This window comes from Lagenorhynchus albirostris, chromosome 4 (assembly GCF_949774975.1).
Source record: "Lagenorhynchus albirostris chromosome 4, mLagAlb1.1, whole genome shotgun sequence".
NCBI lineage: Eukaryota > Metazoa > Chordata > Mammalia > Artiodactyla > Delphinidae > Lagenorhynchus > Lagenorhynchus albirostris.
The window spans coordinates 27,282,327-27,306,977 of NC_083098.1; the positions used below are offsets into that span (position 1 = coordinate 27,282,327).

The window sequence follows — 24,651 nt, forward strand, 5'->3', positions numbered from 1 at the left end:
CACACAAACACCTCTGTCCTCCTGTCATTTTTTAAACCATGACAGGAAGGATTGCATCTATTGATTTAAAAGAATTAAGTGAATTAATCTATTCATTTCAAAAAAAACCCAAAAAAACAAAACTAGGAAAATCCCTCCAGCTTTACATAGGGAAAAACTGAGGTTAGAAGATCCAATTGACTTACAGCATAATAGATTCAAGAGATCATTATTGGACCTTAACTATCAGTATTATAGTGCTTTTACTGTAATCACTAGGTACCATCAATGTCCCCAGATTGGAGGGTGGGGGAAGGACTTCAGGGGACTCTCAATCTTTGGTAATGAAGCCAACAATAACAAAGATAGATGAAACTCAGGGATCAGCACCAAACCTCACTTTAGCTTAAAGGGACATTCTTTTCTCTAAGAGAAATTTCCCAAAGAACAAGGCAGCATTCAGTAGCACCTTGTCAGTAATATCTCTTAACTGTAAGTACTTAGATATTCTTGCATGTTCAGGAATTTGAAAATATAAGGAAGGACTAAGTCCTACAATAAAGACTGTATCATGCTCTTATCCATGAGCTTTCACACGTGGTAAAACTTTAAAGTGTAAATGTATAATTGCAATTCCTTCTCATTAGCCATAGAGCCAGTTGGAAATGCAAGTTGCTATTCTTGTGTTTACACATTTAAAATATCCTTTCCCAAAGAAGGACTTTTTAAAAAAATACCATCTAAGTTACTGAAAGAGAGTTAGAATAAACAAAATTTTAAAGTAAGTGCTCTTTATTGAGTGCCAGTCACTATGGTAGGCATTTTATACCTAGTATGTCTAATAATTCCTACAACAATCCTGCAACATAGGCAGCATCTTCTCTTTTTTTTTTTTTTTTGGCCACGCCGCACAGCTTGCAAGATCTTAGTTCCCCAACCAGGGACTGAAGCCAGGCCCTAGGCAGTGAAAGCGCAGAGTCCTAACCACTGGACCAACAAAGAATTCCCAGCATCATTCCCATTTTTATACATCACATAACAAAAGCTCTAAGAAATAACCAGCAAGGCCTGCCAGGAAGTCAGTAAGTAGCCAAGACCCAATTTCAAATCTACCTGACTGAAAGAAAAAGACAAATACCGTATGCTAACACATATATATGGAATTTAAGAAAAAAAAAATGTCATGAAAAACCTAGGGGTAAGACAGGAATAAAGACACAGACCTCCTGGAGAACGGATTTGAGGATATGGGGGGGGGAAGGGTGAGCTGTGACAGGGCGAGAGAGAGTCATGGACATATATACACTACCAAATGTAAGGTAGATAGCTAGTGGGAAGCAGCCGCATAGCACAGGGATACCGGCTGGGTGCTTTGTGACCGCCTGGAGGGGTGGGATAGGGAGGGTGGGAGGGAGGGAGACGCAAGAGGGAAGAGATATGGGAACATATGTCTATGTATAACTGATTCACTTTGTTATAAAGCAGAAACTAACACACCATTGTAAAGCAATTATACCCCAATAAAGATGTTTAAAAAAAAAAAAAAATCTACCTGACTGACTCCAAAACCCATACTGGCCACAATACTATATTGATTCCATGACTTAATGACCTTGCCAAATTAGATCCTTGATTAAGAGACTACATAGAAGTAAATAGAGACTACATAGAAGTAAATATTTATTACCTTCCAGTTTTAAAAAGGTAGAATTTTTCTATGTAATACAACTGCTAAAATTGCTAGTAAAATTGCCCATAAAATTGCTAGTAAAAAATTTCTATACAAAAAATATCTTTAATATAGGACATCCCTAAGTAAGTCCATGGATTCATGAACTCTAAACTGCAAAATTCTGTACTTCTATGAGTGTGCATATTTCTAGGACCTGGGGCTCCACAGATGCTATCAGATTCTGTAAGTGATAAGAACTCCTGCACTAAAAGCAGTATTTTTCCACTGTGTTCCATAAAAAATGGACTAGCATTTCCCTTATTTACTGATAACTAGAGTAATCAGAGCTGAAGAAATGATTTAATGATAGATATTTTTGAGTGGTATGCAGCAGAGTTGTGTTTTAGTCTTTTTTTTTTAATATTGGAATATAGTTGATTAACAAAGCTGTGTTAGTTTCAGGTTTACTTTTTCAAATTCTTTTCCCATTTAGGCTATTACAGAGTATTGAGCAGAGTTCCCTGTGCTATACAGTAGGTCCTTGTTGGTTATCTATTTTAAATATAGCAGTGTGTACATGTCAATTTTAGTCTCTCTTCTTAACCACATATATTAATTATTTAAAACTATTTTTAAAAAAGAAAAAGAAAATTCTGAAAGATTTAACCAATCTCCCTTGACTAGAAACTTCATATTCATAGTGAATTTTCTGACACTGACTCAAATGCTTAGAGGGTTAAAACAAAAAGTTTTAAAAAACAACAACAACAAAAATTAGACAAGATATACCTGCAAGGTCATGTACAGGGTAGACAGCCTGTTCCCAGCATGTTTCCTCACTAGGACTTGTGGATAAACTGTGTTCATCATCAAGCTGGAGTACAAACCAAACCACAATAGCATCGAGTATGCCTTCTTTAATAACAGGGATACCAATTTTATCAGGTTTTTTAGTTGCAAGACTTTTTAATTCCTGAAAAAATGTTAAAGGAATAAGAGGATTTTAGACATTCATTACATACTTGCCCCAATATCATATCAATTCCCGTTTCTGTAAGTTCTCAGTCCTGCCCAGCACCCTTAGGGGATGGGTATCTTGGCACACCTACAATCATTTAAGGCATGCTGGATGGGAAGCTCTGATATATGGTATATGGTAGTGAGCACCATACAGTTATTACAGACAATGAGGCAGACACATATTACTGATGTAGAAAGAAGTCCATGACATAGTGTTGAATGAAGGTAGCGAGTGGCAAAGCAATAGAAATTATTTTGTTTTAAAAAAGTGTTTGGGGCTTCCCTGGTGGCACAGTGGTTGAGAGTCCGCCTGCCGATGCAGGGGACACGGGTTCGTGCCCCGGTCCGGGAGGATCCCACATGCCGCGGAGCGGCTGGGCCCGTGAGCCATGGCCGCTGAGCCTGCACGTCCAGAGCCTGTGCTCCGCAATGGGAGAGGCCACAACAGTGAGAGGCCCGCGTACCGCAAAAAAAAAAAAAAAAGTGTGTGTGTGTGTGTGTGTGTGTGTGTGTGTGTGTGTGTGTGTGTGTGTGTGTGTAAGATTAGAAAAGCAAGTCTGAAAAGATGTATTTCAACTGGTGACCTGGAGAAAGAAGGGCCTAGATTTTAAAAAGGAAAAAATATACTTTTTCTTCTTCTTTTCTACTGTATTACTTGAAAACGTTAAACAGGCAGATATTATTTTCAAAATTAAAGTCTTAATAAGGTGTTTTCATGTGTGTGTGGCATATAAAAATTAAAATAAGAAAAGGATAGCTTTGGAGTACTCAGCAGCTATGATCGTACTGTTCCCCATTGGAAGACTGTTACATCAGAAAAGAAATGCTCGTGAAGCTCAACCACAGTAATCAATGCCAAAGTGTTAATTTAGTTCCACACCACCTCAAAAAACAAACAAAATACCTAGTAACAATGAACAGGGGAAAGCTTTCATTAAATTACAAAGATCTGAGGCTAAAATGACCCTCACAAAGTCTTCTGTACGCAGGCAAGTTTCATCTCAAAAGCTTCATGTACTTAAACATTTAACCTTACAGGAAGAGCTCCAGAAAAGGACTCGATGTAACTTTTCTCAATTTCCTTGGGCTCCTTCTTTGTGCAGTGCACCCCTCCACCACCCACACAGACACACCAGGGTGACAGCAACTTGTCCTGGTTTGCCCAAGACTGTCTCTGGGGAACCCCTCAGTCCTGGCAAGCCAAGATGGCTGGTCACATACAACCTAGAGAGCTGAATTACGTTTCATTTCAAGGAATACTGTTAATTTGAAATGGCAGGATGACACAGAGAAGAGTCAGAAGACCTAGGTTATAACTCCTGCCCCTACATTCATATTTGGGGGGAATTAATGTAAGCTATAGTCCCTTCATCTGTATAGCACAGGATAATTATAACTGTATTGCAACACTGTTTTAAGAGCCAGCTAAGAATACCCATGAAAGCACCAGCACACTGTACATTCCCAAAAACCTTAGGGATCTTTTTCTCTGTATTTACAGTAAGTAAATAATTTCAGGAGGGAATTCTGGTTACCGTTCAATCATTTTCTTTACATATAGTCAGAGGAATCCCACTCAAACTCATAAAATAAGACTGTCCTATGTATTAACTATTTAAAATAATGCATGAAATTTAATGCTTAAAAACAGTAACTGGGGCTTCCCTGGTGGCGCAGTGGTTAAGAATCCGCCTGCCAATGCAGGGGACACAGGTTCAAGCCCTGGTCCGGGAAGATCCCACATGTTGCAGAGCAGTTAAGTCCCTGCACCACAACTACTGAGCCTGCGCTCTAGAGCCCGCGAGCCACAACTACTGAAGCCCGTGCACCTGGAGCCCGTGCTCTGCAACAAGAGAAGCCACCACAATGAGAAGCCCTCACACTGCAAGGAAGAGTAACCCCCGCTCGCCACAACTAGAGAAAGCCCGCGCACAGCAACGAAAACCCAACACAGCCAAAAATAAAACGAAATAAATAAATAAATTTATATATATTAAAAAAGACAGTAATTGAACTTTCATTTTTACCTGAAGATTGTTGAAATCTACTGTCATAATTTCAAAGCACTCTGTCAAAGCCAAATATCCTCCAGGAACTCGACTCATCTTTTCGGTTGTATAAGGTTCAATTGTTTCTTCAGCATCTACAGAAGAATACGCTGGACTCTGAAATTTCACACTGGTTGGCAAACAGATCCCAGCAATGTCCTTAATACCCACCCTGGTAAGAGGGGGAATAAGAGAGGAAAAGGAGAAAGACAGGTTTGTTTTTTTGTTTTTTTAAGAATCAAGTAACACCATCTAATACTGAATCCAGCAAAAATAAATATAAAAATAAAATAAAGCTTCATAGACAAAGGCTTCTTAAACACAGTTATAAACACAATCACTAACTATAAAGGAAAACAAATGATAAATAAGTGTACCTTAAAATTAAGAACTCTGCTCATCAAAAGATACCCAGGAAGAAAGTAAAAAGGCAAGCCACTGAGTAGGAAAAGAGATTTGTAATACATTACTCAACAAAGGGCAAATATCCAAAATATATTTTTAAATTCCCACAATAAAAGAAACACAAAAATAGGCAAAAGACTTAGACACTGTACAAAAGAACATATCCAAATGACCAATAAGCATATGAAAATTTAGTCACCAGGGAAATGAAGTTAAAGCCATACTACACAACCACCAGAATGGGGAAAATAAGTGTTGTAAGAATAGTTTCATGCACTATTGGTAGGAATAGAAAATTAACAAGACCATTCTGGAAGACTTTCGTAGTTCCTGCTCAAGATGAACATGACTATTCTAGATTCACTCTTAATATGGGAACCTCAGAGTGTCTGACATTTGCACTTTTAGGAACATAGCCAACAGAAATTCATACATACCACCAACAAAAGAATGTTCAAGAATGTTTATAGCTGTGCTATTTATTTCCAATACTCCCAAAACTGGATATAACCTAAATGTCCATCACCAGCAAAACGGAGGAATGCACTGTGGTGTATTCATACAACAAGGATGAACAGTAGTTGCCTACTAGTGAGTCTTTGGGATGATTTTTATTTTCTTCAAATACTCATCAGTATTTCTTAAAATATAATTATGTTACATTTAACACTATCAACTTATCAGATGGAGGGCCTCCTTAAAAAGTTCCAAAAAACTATGGATCAATATTTTAGCAAAATAAAAAAATTCATTAATGTTCAAGAAAAACATGTAACCAAGAAACTTCTATAACTAAAAAAATTTTTCACCTGTATCACATGTGATAAATCTCAGAATCTCAAGGGTAGAAAGATCCTAAAATTTCATCCCACCCAACCAGAAAACATTATAATGTCAATAGTTATTAAGAAGAGAAAAATGGGAGAAATAAAATTATTTTCACATTGGAAATTTTTACTTCACTTTCTCTAAAATCAGTCTTAACTTAGTATTTTTCTCATGAATCTATCACACATCAAAAGGATACTAAGTTGTATCAAAATTTATTTTCCACTAGAAAACTGAAAGCTGATTTTAATCCTAGAGTTCTATTTTCGAAGAAAGTTTAAAAAAAGCAAAAAGAAAATTAAGACTGGAATAAACATCATGAATTTAAAGGTCAGAAAACTACACATTCTCATCTGAATAAATGTCCACTAAATAACCTCTGGAGTACAGTCTATGCCTTAAAATTACTATTTTTTAATATTTACTATTTAAATAATCACTTACCTATGATGTCTTCTTATCTCTGCACATTCTACTGCCATCCCAAATATAACAGCACTTGCCGGTATAACTTTCCCATGTTTTTCACAATTACCATTTTCACCTTTGGTCTAAAAATATAACAATAAAAATTATATTCTGTTATATTTATGTCAAAATATGTGTGTATGATGGCAAGCTATGAAAATTTATCAGAAAAGAACTCAAAAAAACAATAATTAAGATAAGCAGGACTTCCCTGGTGGCACAGTGGTTAAGAATCTGCCTGCCAACGCAGAGAACACGGGTTTGAGCCCTGGTCCAGGAAGATCCCACATGCCACAGAGCAACTAAGCCTGTGTGCCACAACTACTGAGCCTGCACTCTAGAGCCCGTGAGCCACAACTACTGAGCCTATGTGCCACAACAACTGAAGCCCGTGTGCCTAGAGCCCGTGCTCCACAAGAGAAGCCACCGTGATGAGAAGCCTGTGCACTGCAACAAAGAGTAGCCCCCACTTGCTGCCACTAGAGAAAGCCTGCATGCAGCAATAAAGACCCAATGCAGCCAAACATAAATAAATTAAAATAAATAACTTTTAAAAAATAAAGTACTCATCATGGGAAAGGTAGAAGTTTATTAAAATAAAAAAAAGATAAGCAGGTTAAGGGGTTTTTCCTTTAAAAAGTTTCTTTTATTTTCATTGCTATATGTGTGTGTGTGTGTGTGTATACATATTTTTTTTTTCTTTTTTTCCAGTACAAATAGGAAGGAAGGGAGGGAGGGAGGTGGGGAGCTAAAAATCTCTAAGTCTGCATACAACAAAAGACTATTCAGTATGACTTTAACTGAGAGGCCAAAATCACCATTACCTACTTGAAAAACAAACTGCTCTTCTTTCAACCTTTCATTAGCTATTTTAAATCCAAATCATTTTCTGTAAGTATTAAATTCTTATTAAATGTTAAAATCCTTTCATTCATAATACATATATATAAACCAAATCTACAATTTACTGGGCCACAGTAGAGGATTTCAATGCAAACTATAACTTGGCAATTATAAGAATCAGTCCTGTCCAAGCAGTAGCCTGGGTCCAACTGATACGTTAAAACCATACCATGCCAGTTATCACTATATTCCCTTTTGATAATCTGCCAAAAAATACAAGCAGTGAAGGCTGTGAGACTGAAAGTCCTTCCCTTTCTCAACCCTACTCAAGAATTCCAGAGTCAATCCCTTCATAACGTAATCTCAATTCCTAAGAATTCTGTCCTGGAGTGTTTTTTGCCTATATACACCATTTGGGCACACAAGTATACACTGCACTATGTTATTAAATGTTTTTTCACACTGATTTCTTTCCAACAGTACAGTATGCACGTCAAGAGTGGGATGTATCTCATACTGATTTGCAATTATGCTAGGGGCTCAATAAATTATCTACTGAATAATGAATTCTTAATCAGATGTAAGTGTTTTCATGCTGCTTACCTTTGGCTGCAAAAGTAAATGTTCCCATGCATGAATCAAACTCTCCACAATTCCTTCTCCAAATAAACCTGCATCGACAGTTTCTGTTACAACAAGGGACACTCTATAGAATGATTTTTTAAAAATATATGTAAGTAAAATATCATGCTATTTATATAAAAGATGTCAAAGCTGAGAGCAGAAAGGAAGAGCTTATTATAGAAACAGTTCATATGTAAAATTTTCTAATACATTTTGTGTTTAATATCTACCCTGGAATCTTGAGGAAGATTCAGGCTCCTCTGTCCTCCACCAGCAGCTTCCTGGTGGGGACAGTAGTGGGAGTCCACAACCTTCACTTGACCCCCTGCCTCTCGGATTATCCTTTCATTGCCTAAATCCTAAGGAGTGGTTCATACCCATTACCTTTTTACCAGTCCCCCTCCTTAACCCTGAGTAACTGGACTTCTATCCCCAACACTCTATAAAAATACTCTCTATCATCAGTGACTCCCCGACTTACCAAAATGAATACTCTTTCTCGGTTCTAATTTTCCTTGATCTGTAAATAACATTTAGTGCGGGTGAGGAGGCCTGCCCCTCAAAATCCTTCCTCTACCTCTGGTGTGTTTACCTCTACACATTGAGTGTCCCTCTCCTGTTACTTCTCTTGCTTTACCCACACCTGTGAGTTTTCACAAAAGCCTAATCCACAGAGCTCTGATCTTCTGTCCATTCTTTCTTTCTAGAAAATTTCACTCAAAGACACACCAAAAAAATTTCTCCCTTCTCTGAACCTCTTTACTACTTACTGCCAGTATTGTTCATTTGTGTAATTAGAAGGTAAAGATATTTTCATGAATATTCCTTATCTTCCTATCTAGACTGTAGGTGCCTTGAGGACAGACTTTGGTATCCCCTACAGTGCCTAAGCCCATATTATATATATTCACAAAATTTTCAATATTTATGATTGCAAATATTTAGAACATGGAAGGTATCTCAAATCATCTATTCCAAGATCTTCAAGTCTCTAGATTTGCTCAAGGTCAAAATAAATTATTATTAATTATTATTACTGAACCGTATCTCTTAATTCAAAGCCAATAGATCCTTCTACAACACCATCTGTGACAAAAATGTAGATTGAATTAACATAACTTTGATTCATGCTCTGGACTGAATTGTGTACCACCAAAATTCATGCTGAAGCCCTAACTCCCAGCGTGACTATACTTGGAGATAGGATCCTTACGAGGTAATTAAGGTTCAGTGAGGTCATAAAGGTGAAGTCCTAATCTGATAGGGCATGTGTCCTCATAAAAGTGGAGGAGACAGCAGTGATCCCTCTCTCCTCACATGCACAGAGGACAGGCCATGTAAGGACGCACAGGAAGTCCATCTGCAAAGCTAGGAAGAGAGCTCCCATCAGAAACCAAATTTGCCAGCACCCATGATCATGGATTTCTAGCCTCCAGAGCTGTGAGAAAATAAACGTCTGTAGTTTAAGCTACCTGGTCTGGTATTTTGTTAATAGCAGTCTGAGCAGACTAAGACAATTGAGGACACTGTTTATTTCTATAAAATGGTATAATATCTGCCTCAACAATCTAACAGGACTTCTTTCATGAGAACATATGTAGAGACCATTGAAAAGCATAACTATTATGTAAATATAAATATTATCATACGTATATGGCAGAAGACTTTTTAAAATCATAGTCTCAATGATGACAGGGCATAAAAAAGCCCTGTTTCAATGTAAACTGAATTTAAGTAAGATGAAAAGATAGACTACCCACAAGAGGTAGTAGAGCAAGTGCTACTCAGAGAAAACTCTGTATCTAAAATGATAGTTTACTGGACCAGATGATTTTTAAATCCCCTCTAGCTCTAAAATTCCATCCCCTTGTGAGATGGATCAAGGTGAAATAACATACTAAAAAGCTAAGACTTATGAGATAATATTCAAAGCATTTGAAGGGCCCAAGCCAAAATACATTTACAGCTGACGCTTCCAAAGCCAAAGGCTATCCTTCACTTTAGCCAGGGATATTAACACCAAATGTGATTAAGCCCATCAAGCTTCATCTACTCACGCATTATTTTTAAGTACAATTTTTAAATAGTTATTGACCACACAGAAGGACAACTAGAACACTGAAATTAACAAAGGTAAAGTAACTTGCTAAAGCTGAAGTTTATGTATTAAATCCCTTGCCACAAATTTTTCTCAAGATCTTTAAATCTTTTTTACCAAGAAAATGATCTTACTATGAAATCAATCTTAGGCTAAACTATCCTATACCTGCATCTTTACAATATAAGGGTTTTAGCATTTTTGTTTGGACTAGAAGCTAGAAATGTGAATCTCTTAATTTTTTTTAAAAAAATACTGGATTATAAAAACTAAAATTAGTTCATATTATAATACCTTTCAGGAATGTGTTTTGGAATTTCTATGTCAAGCGACTTCATATGTAAGAGTTTGATCCCTGCTTCCATCTCGTTTGCTGCCACTACATCACAGGCAAGTTCATACATGGTCTTGGATAACTCACAGGCATACACCAAGTGCGCTCCAGCTTTTTTAGCAAACATGCTACAAGAGGAAAAAGTGTTCCATCAGGAAAAAATAATCTACTGTAATCTTTCAAATTTTAGTGGAATTATAATGCTTAAACATGAGGTTTTCCTTTTATTTTTTAACACAACCATTGTTCATTCTGCATTTTAAGGAATGAACTAATATTCTTGTCAAGCAATAAATCACACAATAAATCATGACATTCACCTTATTAAAACACAACTGGCATGCAGGATGCTAATAGACTTTAAACAACTAGATTCAACCAGAATGTTAATGTAAAAAGTACTCTTAAAATTCATTATTTAGGGCTTCCCTGGTGGCGCAGTGGTTGGGAGTCCGCCTGCCGATGCAGGGGACGCGGGTTCGTGCCCCGGTCTGGGAGGATCCCACATGCCGCGGAGCGGCTGGGCCCGTGAGCCATGGCCGCTGAGCCTGCGCTCCGCAACGGGAGAGGCCACAGCAGTGAGAGGCCCGCGTAATGCAAAAAAAAAAAAAAAAATTCATTATTTAAAATTTCAATGATGACCCCCAATTTTTCTTGGTGGTTATGTCGAGTTCTTAATTAAGTAAAAGTTATAGTGAAAAATATAATTATAATAGTTCCATGAATAATCATAATGAGATTATGAGAAATAAACTCTACTTTTAAATTCTGTTAAAATTTCCATATTTGGTACAATCCTTAATTTACATTAGTATATAGGTATACATAATTAAAACACAATTCCAACAAACCTTAGTATTCCAGTTCCTGCTCCAATGTCCAAAACGCTTCTGGAGCCCAAACGAACCGCCTTTTGGATCGCTGCGTTATAAATCATATTCCTCCTGGTGTCATTAAGCATGAGAAAGTGCCAGCGCTCCACCAACCAGTTTGCAACACGATAAAAATTCTCCTTTGCATCACTGAAATCCGGGTTTAGCTTCACTGCTTTACGAAAATACCCGGCTGCTTCATCTCTGAAGCCCATTCTAGAGTAAAACATAACAGACAAGATATTCAACTATATACTATCAATTACAGTGCCTTTGTTCGTGCCGCTTATCTGGCCTGAGAACCCCTCACCAGCACCCCAGATCCTACCCAGCCCAAGCGCCATCTCCTTGGGAAGCCTTCTGTGAGGACTGCGATTCTCATTCACTTCTTTCCTTTCTGAATCGCTTTTATATTTATGCATTCCAGGACATTAACAACTGACTGACTATGAATTACTACTTTACTATGGTATAGTAGAGGCTCTCCTAGCCATCCTCCATTTAAACAACTTTCTAGAACACCAGTGGTTTCTAAAAACCACTCCCTCTGTAAAAGATATTAACGCCTACGGCTAAGAGGTGCCTCTTCGCTGTGCCTGCATACCTTTTCCCTCAGCAATTGAGTTGAATGGTCATCAAGAGTCAGTTGAAGGGCAGGAATAAAGACGCAGACGTAGAGAATGGACTTGAGGACACGGGGAGGGGGAAGGGTAAGCTGGGACGAAGTGAGAGAGTAGCATCGACATATATACACTACCGAATGTAAAACAGATCGCTAGTGGGAAGCAGCAGCATAGCACAGGGAGATCAGCTCGGTGCTTTGTGACCACCTAGAGGGGTGGGATAGGGAGGGTGGGAGGGAGACGCAAGAGGGAGGGGATATGGGGACATCTGTATGCATATGGCTGATTCACTTTGATGTACAAAGAAACTAACACAGTACTGTGAAGCAATTATACTCCAATAAAGATCTATTAAAAAATAATAATAAAATAATTAAGACACAACAATGTAATGCACAGCACAGGGAATATAGTTAATTAATATTTTATATTAACTTTATGTTGAGCATATTCTATAAAAATGCAGAATCACTATGTTGTATACCCGAAAGTAATATAATATTGTAAGTCAACTATATTTCAGTAAAAAATAAGTAAATAAATAAATAAGTCTAAATTAAAAAAAAAAAAAAGTCAGTTGTATTCGCTGCCAGACCAGTTTACACCAGTCGCGCTTGTTATTATTATATATTTTAATTAAATACAAAAGAAACCAAATAAATATGACTGCAAAAAGAGCGGCATTGTGTCTAAGGAAAAAAGTTAAAGGTGAGTCACCCAAAAAACTACTACTAAATTAGACGTGAGCAAATCAATAATAAAAGACAGGGGGAGAAAACTATCAAACCATCCGGAACAGTATTTCTTAAACTATCTATGATAAAGAACTCCCTTTCCTTTTAAAATATCTAAGTATCTGTAGACCAACATACTTGTACTGCACATGATTAGTTAGTGTGCAACTCCCACACCAGATTTCAGCAGCAGAGTGGTCCATGCTCTCTTCAACAAGGGAGTTCCCTGACCACATGCTTGGATTTACAGCAACGTCAAACTGCTACATACATTTCTAACTGTTCACTCACAATTTTTATACTTCTCTGTCATTGACTGGTAATCTGTGGATCACACCAGTGTGTGGTCCACACACTGAAGAGAACTAAGCTAGCAGAACCCTTTTACACTCATACTTCTTCACAAGCACCTCTAAGCATTCTGCCAGTTTTAAAGATTGAATCGGACTATTCATTTTGGGTATGGTTTAAGCAAAAAAGACATTCTGGAACCCAAACAGGGAACGGCACTCTTACAAAAGGAAACAGCAAATTTCCAGGAAGCTCCAGAGGACAGATTTACAACAAATTCCCTGGCAAGGGACCACAGTGACTTCTCTGCCATCCTGTGAATGAGGGCTATGTCCTCTCCAACAAGGTGTGGATCTCAGCCCAGTGAGAGGAACTCTTCCACGGATGCTCTATCTCAGCCCCAGGGGCACTGGCTATTACGTAGTATAACATATAATATTATTACATATTATATCTGCTATTCCTATATTCTTTTCAGTTCTCTTCTTACTAGCCAACCCTTCATTACTCTGATCCCCTGTTATAATTAATAATTGTTTATATTAAACTTCCCATGTTCGAATTAGTGTACAACAATTTATCCGATCTGGACTGATGCAGAATAATCCTTAACTAGTAATACTGAAACCACTACCTACCTGAAGAGATGCTCCCCCATACTATTGCAAATCACTTCATCATCAGGAAACAGTTCCAAGGCTTGCTCATAGCAACCAAGTAGGTCTTGTGTTCGACTGAGTGCATCAAGTTCTTCAGCCCATCTGAAGAGCGTATACTGAAAAGTTTCCTTTACAAAAGAGAAAACAGTAAATTAGTCAGTAACATAAATGATGAAAGAGGGAATTCCCTGGCAGTCTAGTGGTTAGGACTCTGAGCTTTCACTGCTGAGGGCATGGTTCAATCCCTGGTCGGAGAACTAAGATCCCGCAAGCCGCATGGCGCGGCCATTAAAAAAAAAAAAAAAAAAAAGATGAAAGAATATTCAACACTGGTTGAAGATTCCACAGAAAATAAAACTTAGTTATAACTGAAAATCACCATAAGTTTAATTTAGCTTTAATAGGCCCTGTTGCTAAATAAATACATAAATGCATAAATTTTACCACCTACATGGCAGTAACATGCAGAATTAAGACAGTTTGACCACTCTGCAAAATCTGTCCATACTTGGCTGCCATATCATATTCCCCACCAACCTCTTTTTTGTGGGCTCCTATGTTTCAGCGGTACTTCCTTGACCGGCTTCTCTCTTCTCATGCATCCCCAGTGCATTAACTATCACCTATGTGTTAATGGATGCTACATCTCCATCTCCAATTGAGACCCTCTCTCCTGAACCTCAGACCCATAGTTACCACTCCCTATCGGTCATCTCAACCAGGGACCCTCAGCCATCTCAAATTCAGCTCAACCCAAATATTTCCTGATCGGTGTGCAAAGAATACCAAAGAACAACATAACATAAATCCTGTTCCTATCCTCAGAGAGGCCTCATAGAGAGAAATATAACATACGATTTTGAAAAAATTCAAAATGTTCTAAACTGAACCCATCGTATTCTCTCACACAGGATTTAAGGTTAAGGTACCGCCGAACCTCAGACTAAGAAGTCACCTTAGAACGCCACCTTAACTCCAGTACAATTAATTTGAAACCCAGCCAATTCTCTCTCATTATAGTTAAATCTGTCACCTCCTCTCCCCCACACTGTTACAACATGGTCCTTGTAACCACTTGCTGGACTACAGGAAGAGTCTTCCCACTGTCACCCTAGCTCTAATTACACCTCCACCAAACATTCTCCACACTGCAACCCAGTGCAAAGACAAAGGCTGTAGTCAGGAACACATTTTATATCATCTTCACATATTTTATACAGAAGAGTGTATATCTGAAACTGAATTTTGATAAATTTTACTAGAGAGTCAAGGAAAGGAAGAAGACTCTAGGATGTGAGGGGAAAAAACACAGATTATATTAAATGGATCAGGGAATTTACAGCTAAGCAACTTGGTATGGCTGAGGTGTAAGGATGGGGAGTAGAAGGAAATAAGACTAAAGAGATAGGTCTTTCGCAGAGGACCCTGCAAAGAAATGTGGGACTCTGTTCTGCAGGAAACAGAGCTAGTTACTTAACCCTACTGAACACCGAGCAAAGAAATACAAACTTTAGATAATACTTTTAATACACACTAAATATAAAAAAAGATATTTTCCCTGTTTTACTAAAGAGGAAACTAACGAACAAAGAATTGAGGAAAAAGCCCTTGGATTGATCCATTATTCTACTTCTGCCTACCTAAAAGAGCAAACTGTATCTCAGCATAACACGTTCTCCTCCCTGAGGCCAGCTGCTTCTGAAATTTAAATGTCTATATGCTACTGACATCTACTGGGTAGAAGTCAGGGATGCTGCTAAACATTCTATCATGCACAAGACAGCTTTCCACAACAAAGATTCCATCCAAAATATGAGTAGTACTGAGGTTGAGAAACCCTGGGTGAAATAAAGCAAAGTAGCTTCAGGCTGAAAGTTGAATGCAAAATTAAGTTAAATCACTTTTTGAAATTTAGATTCTGAAATAACTTGGAAAAAATGTACAGCATTTCAACAGAATAACTCACAAATAATCCAATAACTGAAACTTAAAGAATGCATCATCGAATGATTACTTTAGGCTAATCCAAAACTTAATTCAACATTCGTTCCACGTAACAGTAGAGACAAGTGCAAAGGGCCTGGGGCAGGGACTTGCTAGAATTAGATATAGGAGGTGGCAGATCACCTGAGGCCTCATGCAATATAACCTTCGGAATTTTGAATGAAATGGAAGTTTTGAAATAGAGAAATAACATCATCTGGCTTTTATTATGAAAAGCTCATACTGGCTGTGTTGCGGTAGGCTGCAGGAGAAAGCCTAGTTTCGAGCCTGAGCCTATTGCAAAAGTCAGAAGGAGATGACTGAAGCTTGAATCAGGGCAGTAAAAAAGAAGGTGGTAAGAAGGGATACGATTCTGGATATATATTTCGATGGTGCAGCAGACAATATTTTCTGATACGCTGGTTGTGGTTACGAACAAAAGAAGAGTCAAGGGTGAACAGTAAACATTAATAACCACCACCAATCACTTATAGTACCCCCCTCCAATTTATTTATGTATTCATTTATTTATACGAGAACACAGGATTTGCCTGCAAGCGAGAGAAACAAGGGCCCTCCTCACCTTCACATCGTCTTTCAGCTCCGGCGCCAGGCTGAGCACGAGGAGGTAGTGGGCATAGGCGGTGCCGAAGTCCTGGGCGCCCAGGCAGTGCTCTGCGCTCTGCAAGGACCGCGACACCAGCTCGTCCCGCCCGGCTGCCCTGGCGCCCCGTCCGGCGCCTCGGCGGGGCCTGGGCCGCAAGTTCGGCATGGCAGAGTCACCGGCCGAAATCTGCACCTGTATCTCCAAAGGGAAGATGCTTTGGTGAACGGAAAGCGCAAACTGTCTAGGTGACCGCACTTCCACGTGACTAACCAGAGCCCGAGAACCGGAACAGGAAACCTATTCCCCTACGACTGCAAGAGCTCCCACCTCTGCCAGGCAGAAACCCCTCCCCTCCCCAAGGGGCGTGTCCTACGCCGCCGACGCACGCTTCGCGAACGGCAGTGCGTCCGACGTGGGTACGTCGTGGCCCGCCCCCTCCCGTGGGAGGGGAGGTGCGGGGTGGCCATTGCGCTTGCGCGTAGGGGATTTTTCCTGACTTTGTGCTATGCTGGCGTGTCTCACATCTCTCCGGCTGGAATCGGAGCTTTCTGTCCCTTTCTCCTGGCCTTTAGGAGTGTGTGACTTCAGCTACGAGACTTCCTTCGGCAGACTCAGTTACCGCGAGGGACGTGGGTGTGTATGAGGAGAGACGGTCAGGCAATTGTGGTGATGCTTAAGGCCTTTGGGTCGTGATGCACCAAATCTCAAAGTGGCGAGAGTGGAAGGAGCCCGGAGATAGCAAAAGCACCCTAAATGGAGTAGAGGAAATGCTTTCACTGGCATTTTAAAAATCATCCTCACAGAACTCGGTGAGGTGGACCTTTGGGTCATACTCATCTTACAGACCGAGAGGGGCATCCTGAGAAGTTACTTGCCCAAGATCACAGAACAGTTCGTAGCATAGGCACAGCTCAAACCCGAGTCACTGGCTCCCTGTTCAGTTTTCTTTCAAACGAGCTTAGGGTTTATCTCACTGTTCGGTGTATCACCACTGTATAGTGGTTACATTTTAAAAGTTTTTTTGCATTCAAGTGTGGATCCTAACGGGTAGATTGAGAACTTTTAAATGGAGGGGGTGGTGCATAGGAATTACGGCTGAAAAAAGTCTCTTTTGCCCCTGGTTTCATACATGCTGATGGTGAGTATTTTACTTAAGAAACAAAATAATAGAGCAATTTTCGGTATCAAACTGACAAACTTTGGGGTCTCCTTCACTCTCAAAAGTTCATCATTTATATGCCTTTTTGCCTTCTCTTTTGACCTGATTATCTGAACCACCCTTCCTCTGAGCACACATGTAAATCCTAATCAATTCTTCAAAGTCCAGATCACTAGATTGTGACCTGCTGCCCTAGTCAGAAAGTTCCTCGAAGACAGGATCTGTTCTTAATCATTTTTTAACTTTGCACCTAGCAGAGTCTGGCTCAAAGTAAGTACTCATATGTTTAAATTTTAGTGGAAACTACATCCCCCAACTCCCAGGTTTTGCACTTAGACTTTCCCAACCATTTAAGGTCCTTATTTCTTTCTCAACCTCAATTGCTGCTTTACTGAATTTAAGATTGAATTGTATTTATTTCACTGTGTAGAGGGAAGTCATCAATAGCTGATCTATAATAAGAATAGAAGAGAGTTTTGAGCCAAACTGAGAAGTATAGCCTGACAAACAGCCTCTTGGGTAGCTCTGAGGAACTGTTCCAAGGAAACATGGTTTCAGCACAGTTTTATATCTTGTCGGAACAAAGAATATCAAACGCGAGAGAGGTACATTCTTTCAAGGTTTCAAAAAAGACAGCATCACGCACACAGCGAGTCAGTATGGCCTTGTGCCTGGGAAGGGAGCTTTGTCATCTAAGGAGTACTAGCATTGACCATTGACGTCCCAGGAAGAGGAAGACATTTATCTCTATCTTAAAAATGGACATATTACTTCTGGACAAGGCACCCTTTTCTTTAATGGTTAAAGCAAATGTACAATGTATGTTTAATAGGCCACAAAACAGGCTGTTCTGGTTAGCATAAAGTTTAAGTTAAATCACGTGTAAGCAAGAATGTGTTCCCCATACCTCAGTATATGAAAACTTCTTCCTTCATCACCTCACACAACTGAAATGCTAAGGACTTAGAGAGTCCCAGTGCGATGTGGTAGAATGTGAAAAGACTTAAAAAAAAATACATGCATTCTAGTCCAAGCTTGGTCCTTTCTGGCCCATTTAAGAACATTTCCTTAAGAGTCATTATTTGTAAGAAGGCCTAACAAAGCTACCTTTCCTACTTTGGACACAAGATTGATATGACCATCAAATGAGATACTATATACAAAAGCATTTTATATATAATATATACATATGTAATGCTATGTGTTATTACTATTATCTAGAGTCATTTAAAACTTAGCTGGATTATTAAAAATTAAGTCACTAACACCTTTAAGCATTTGATTAGAACCCTATGCAACTCATATCCTTTAAGAGTCAGATGTAATTGGCTGGAATCTCTTTCCAGAAAGCAGAGGGAGACCTCCCAATCATTCTCTCCAGAGATTTTGGTTTGGAGAAATCACTTTAGACTTCATCATTCAATCACCTCTTTGAGTCCCTGCTCTGAGTTATGCAATACTTCATTTTACAGATTATCTTGAACTCCAGGGTCTGCTTTCCCATTCCACAGGGCAAGGTTTCTTTTGTCTTGTTTTGCCTTGTTTTGTTTTTTGGTCTGTTTGGTTTGTGAGATAACCAAACTACCTAAAGCATTTAGACTGCATGAAACTGAAAGTGGACATATTATTACCAAGTCAACATAGGCTGAGATGGAGGGAAAACTTGACAGGAAGTGGAGAAAGGGCAGAGAAGAAATAAAAGAAGCCAACTTGGGTTGTTTCATCATCTACAGTATCAACCTGTGGGCAGTGACTACTGCTAAAAAAGTGCAAGGGATGCTTCCTGTCCCTTCTGAAATACTTCAGATAACTTTGTGAGCTACTAGGCCTCACTAAGTTACATTGCAATTATCCTAGATAGAGAAATCACAGGTTCTCTGCATTCCTGTGTAGTTTATCTATAACTCAGGACACTCTCTACATGGGGAAAGTCACTTAGAAAAAATGGAACTGACACAAATAACATGGAACATTTGCTCACCGTAAGAAACTGAGACAGAAAACATTTTAAAAACTATTTTCTTATTACCTCATTCCTAACTAAGACTTGGAATTACTCAAGATCATGTATATTTATTGAAAGTAACTGTATTTATTGCAATTACCTTTCACTTTTGAAAGAACCCTATATTTGATCACGAAGAACCCTGAAGCATGATGCAAAACCAATGCAGAATACACATTTTACTTCTTGATCCTTAGTCAAAGCTTTCTTTGAAAATATTGAAAGCATCGTTCTTTTGTTCACAATAGCCTTCCCCCTCCCCAACCCAAACTGTTACCTTTAACGACTGTTGAGAGTCTATTTGATTCCTTCATTTATATGCTCTTTTTTCACCCTCTTTTAGGGTCCTAAGAAAAACCTCACTGATGGAGAAAACCACTGCTGACTCAGAGGTAGGTTTAATTGTGGTTGTCTTTCACCATGTTCTGGGCAGCTTGTCAACAAACCACACACGTCAAACAAGGAAGCAAAACCAACGGAGGGGCTCTCAATCAGCTTTCCAGTGTGCAAAAACTGAAGGTTAATGGGGGGAAAAGGCTCACAGGAAGTTCATTAACAAGGGATAAACAGACACAAGGTATCTTGGGTTTATACATTCTGTGGAGAGTCATATCTTTTTGTGTGATCTTGGTGGTTTTATTTTATGGTTTGGAGTGTTGTTCTCAACTTTGTTCATTTTAGGATCATTTGGGGAGTTTTTTTTTTTTTTTTTTTTTGCGGTACACGGGCCTCTCACTGTTGTGGCCTCTCCCGTTGCGGAGCACAGGCTCCGGACACGCAGGCTCAGCGGCCATGGCTCACGGCCCCAGCCGCTCCGCGGCATGTGGAATCCTCCCGGACCGGACCGGGATTACGAACCCGCGTCCCCTGCATCGGCAGGCGGACTCGCCACCACTGCGCCACCAGGGATGCCCTGGGGAGCTTTAAAACAATATCCTCAACTGGGCCTCATTTCCAAATTGCTGATTTAATTGGCATGGGGTGGAGTCTGGGAATGAGTATTTTTAAAGAGCTCCCTGGTGAGTCTAATGTGCATGCGAGGGGTGCCGGGTTTGGGGCAGTCTTCTATAGGGGTTGTTAGGGTATTTGAAGTATTTAGGGTATGCAGTATAGGCATAAAGGCAATGTAGGGAGTAGAGATACAATTAATGACTTATACAAGCATTATGAAGAGTCTCTCAACTAAAACTAAATTCTTGTGAGTTGAAGTGATTGTTATATGATGAAGAATAGATTGTTCATCATACTGAATTACTTGTTGGAGAGAAAATTCTATAATTTAATCAACAGAACACTACAGCCATAGGCCAACTGCTTGGGTATTAAAATGTGCACTAATGCATTCTCACTGCTAAATAATCCCAGTTTCTTCAATGTTTTCAAAGCTTTTACTATAATTGGGAATTTTGTTGTTGTTGTTTTACATAGCCCTTTCTAACTGTCCCATGTACATTTCAAAATCTAGAACTCAAAGTTAGATATAAAACTAACAATGAATGGCCAGACCAATGCTGAGTTCAAACTCTGAGTGTATGGGGGCCTATAATAATGTGACAGTAAAGTTCAGAGACACTGAGAGAGAAAATCCATGTATGGAGTGCCGCTCTACACCAGGCACCATGCTTGGTTCTGGAGAACCTGCCTGAATCTCCTGCTGGAAATGCCAACCAAAGTGGTGGTGCCAGGGATGGATTCCAAGTAATCTGAATAGAGCATGTCCTAACAAGACACTCAGGAAAACGCTAAAAATCCATTTGAGAGGAAAGAATCTAAACCCGGGAGTCACCTCAACTCTTTGTACTCCTCTCCCCATTCCCCATCAATCACTGCTAGTCCAGGTCCCAGAAGGAAAAAGACTCAGAGGGCTTATTAATTAAAGAGAGTTTAGCCAAAGGACTCTTTACAGAGGTCAGGGAAGTTAAGGGAGTCAGCAAGATTTGAGAGGTACCCACAGACCTGAAGAAGCAGGAGAGGACTGTATTACCAGAACCAGAAAGTTGTAGTTATGGAAGAGGGACCACCTAGATGGAACTATAGCCGTAAGCAGAGGAGAGAATTCCCTGACCTTTTTCTCCCCCTGCCCACCAGTCTCTTACTAATGCCTCCTACTAGCAGAACCCAATCCAAAGCCAGCCAGTAAGGGATTTTGGATGATACAGTCCAGAGAGTCAGCCACCCTCCAGGGCACAGAGGTGGGCAAAGAAAGGTAGAAAATGGTGCTGTAGGGCAAATGGAGAATAACCAACATAATTACCAAGTTTTACCTCTTTACTTACGAAATTTTGAAAAATCTGCCCTCTCCTCTCCATGCTTATTACCACTGCCTGCGTTCATCTTCTTTTAATCTTTCACGTTGTCTGTTATAATGGCCTTTTCATCATTGAGCCTTCAGTCATGCACCCCTTAAATTTATCTTCCATGCTGAAGCTAGAACAATCTAAAAAGCAAATTTCCCGTTCAGTGGCTCCCTAACGCCTATAGCTGTGTATTATAAACTTAAAAATTATTTGTGTGGAGAATAATTCTAAATCCTAATTAAAGATTTCCCTTAGAAAAGGGGAAGCAAGAGTCATGTTGAATGTGTAAGTTTACACACTGAGGTTGTTTGGTTTAGAATGTACATTTGAAAAAATGCATTAAAGATTTGGGGTTCCTTAGTGGTTAAAAGACCCAAGAATTTCTACTAATAGTGTCCTCCCTGAGCAAAATAAAATAGTTGACCCAATTAGAATTGACCCGTGGTTAGTAAACGAGTTGATAAGGACACAGCCTCAACTTCTTTTGTAGCAACCTTGGGGGAACTGGACCATCAAAGTACAGTAAGTTCCCTACACACGAACGAGTTCCATTCCAAGAGTGTGTTCGTAAGTCCAATTTGTTCGTAAGTCCAACAGAGTTAGCCTAGGGACCCAACTAACACAATCGGCTATATAGTACTGTAATAGGTTTATAATACTTTTCACACAAATAACACATAAAAAACAAACAAAAAGTAACGAAAACATTTTTTAATCTTACAGTACAGTACCTTGAAAGGTACAGTAGTACAGTACAACAGCTGGAATATAGGGGCTGGCATCAAATGAACAGGCAAGAGAGTTACTGACTGGAGGAGGGAGCGGAGGTGGGAGATGGTAGAGCTGAAGGATCGTCAGCAATAGGAGGTGGAGGGCAAGCTGCAATTTCACTCACGCCTGACGCTGATGGCACAGTTTCTGGTTCCTTGCTGGATTCAATTCTATTTACCCTCTTGAAAAAACGATCTAATAATGTCTGGGCAGTAGCTCTTTTTCTCTCATCATAGATGACACGGTAGCACTGGGTGCATTTTGAACGGCTGCTGCAAACTTCGTGTACCGTGCTACATTTGAGTCCTGTGCCTCAAAAACTAACAGTGCCTCCTCAAATAAAGAAAATCCCCTTGCCATTTCCTGCGTCGTGAATCTCTTTGGTTCTTCAGTTACTTCTTCCTCTTGTCTCTCTTCGTCCTTTCTCTGGGCCTCCCAATTCCTGGTGCTTCTTAGTACCAGCTACATCACCACTGCTTTTACACTTGCTTCCGGACATCCTGGGCTTGAAATAAAGATACTGCACTACTGTATACAGTACGGTACAGTAAAGTACACAAAAACACAACCACTTGCAGAGGATGCACGTGCGTGACAATGTATGCCAGGCACGAGAACTAACTTACGTGACTGGACATGCAAATGTACGTTTGCATCTTTGAAAGTTTGCAACTCGAAAGTTCGTATGTAGGGGACTTACTGTACAGGCTTTCTTTTTAAATGGTAGAGATGAGATAAATTGACTTTAAAAAGACTAAGCCCTGGTCCCAGGCTAGGCTTGCTGGGGTTGGCCTTTTACACCCTTTGCATTGAAGGACTCTGTGTAAGACCCACTTTTAAGGAGACGCTTTAGCTCAGTGATTGTGAGATCAAATACGGGAGCCAGGCTGTCTGAATTTGAATTCTGGCCCTGCCATTTGCCACCTAGGTATCTGAAACAAGTTACTTAGCTTCTATACCTGAATTTCCTTATACTTAAAATGAGGATCACACAGTACCTATCTCTTAGCTTCATTGTAAAGGTTAAATAAGTTAATGCAGTTATGGTACCCAGAACATATTAAGCCCTCAGTGAGTTGCTGTTCTTACTCCAGCTCCCCCTGGAGCAGAACTCTGATGATTCTCAGAGGAGCCAGGCTTCCACCCAAGAGGAGCCGTATCTCCTGCCAGTTACAGAAGCCTTACACAATGCTTGGACTTTGAGACCTCTAACTGGGGGGAAAGAAGACAAGAAGTCTTTCCTCCTCTGCCTGCTGCCTCCCAAATAAACTGACATCTGCCTTGAGAGCTGAACAATAAGTGCTTAATTCTTTTCTCCCACAGCTGAGTTAAGGAAAGGGAACAAATACAGTGTTTTTCTTGGTACAATAGATCTTAAATTGTGGTGACAAGCCCACAGAAGGTTTTTTGAACTTGGTGGAAAGCAAGTGATCACAGAAGATTCCTGTCACCTAATTTTTGCGCAAGGTACTGATTGGATGTGAAAGATCATAGAAAGCTATGTGGAAATAATAACTGAATGTCTCATCTTGTGATTCGTCTGCAGAGCAGTTGGCTTAAACTGTTCAGCACTCATGCTTTCCAAGCTAATGATACCCTCGCCAACCCCGTTATGTGTGTGATTTTGATAAACACCCAACACCTTTAGGTCAGGGAACTATTATGCAAATGATGGGATAAAGGTTAGCTGAGCTGTTCCCCTTGAAGTAGGTGTCAGAACCAAAGCTGTGAAGCCCAGCTGGCCTTCCATGCCCCCGCCCACTCAGTGAACCCTGAGGAGCTTTGTTTAGCCCAGTTTGAAACTACTGCCCTGTAAGGTTAAGTCTAAGCTCCTTAAGTGAGTCCACGTTACATGATTTGGCTCCCACTTAACCCCTCCCTCTAGCCTCAGTCTTCAATATTTCCTTCTCGCTATCATCATTCACACTTTTGCTAAGGCAGTTCTCCCTCCCTATATATAATGCGTTCCATTTAATTTGCTCTGCTCACTCCATGTCATCCTTTCTCAGTTCAAAATTCTCCACTTCTCCAAATGGCTAGTTTAGGTAAAGCATTCTTTCTCTGATTTCCCGTAGTCCCCTATCCATAACTCTTTTAGCATTTACCCTGTTGTGTACATGAAATGATCTGTTTATCCTCTTGACTAGAAAGTGAGTTCCTGGGCCTCAGGGAGTATGCCTTATTCATTCTTTATCTGCAGCATTTAGAATAGCACTTAGTATTAAAGAAGTCATTAAATGTCTGATGGAACTGAGCTGCAGGCCATGGCAGGAGAACCAGAGGAAAAGGACGATTTGGCACACATGTAGAGAACAGACTCTACAGGAATTG

At 39.7% G+C, this 24,651-nt stretch overlaps 1 protein-coding gene and 1 long non-coding RNA gene across 2 annotated transcripts in view; one reads left to right on the forward strand and one right to left on the reverse strand.

Moving 5' to 3' along the window:
• PRMT9 (protein arginine methyltransferase 9) overlaps window positions 1-16,414 on the reverse strand; it is a 29,433-nt gene extending 13,019 nt beyond the window's left edge. The window contains exons 1-8 of the mRNA XM_060147139.1: window positions 16,065-16,414; window positions 13,478-13,626; window positions 11,171-11,407; window positions 10,280-10,447; window positions 7,867-7,969; window positions 6,397-6,503; window positions 4,699-4,891; window positions 2,441-2,624 (exon numbers count right to left, since the gene is read on the reverse strand). Of these exons, the coding sequence (XP_060003122.1) occupies window positions 2,441-2,624; window positions 4,699-4,891; window positions 6,397-6,503; window positions 7,867-7,969; window positions 10,280-10,447; window positions 11,171-11,407; window positions 13,478-13,626; window positions 16,065-16,253 (1,330 nt within the window). The 5' untranslated portion in view covers window positions 16,254-16,414. The remainder of the gene's footprint in view (window positions 1-2,440; window positions 2,625-4,698; window positions 4,892-6,396; window positions 6,504-7,866; window positions 7,970-10,279; window positions 10,448-11,170; window positions 11,408-13,477; window positions 13,627-16,064) is intronic.
• A 181-nt stretch (window positions 16,415-16,595) lies between these two features.
• Window positions 16,596-24,651, forward strand: part of LOC132519217 (uncharacterized) — a 32,536-nt gene continuing 24,480 nt past the window's right edge. The window contains exons 1-2 of the long non-coding RNA XR_009540121.1: window positions 16,596-17,226; window positions 19,596-19,644. This is a non-coding gene — a long non-coding RNA (uncharacterized LOC132519217). The remainder of the gene's footprint in view (window positions 17,227-19,595; window positions 19,645-24,651) is intronic.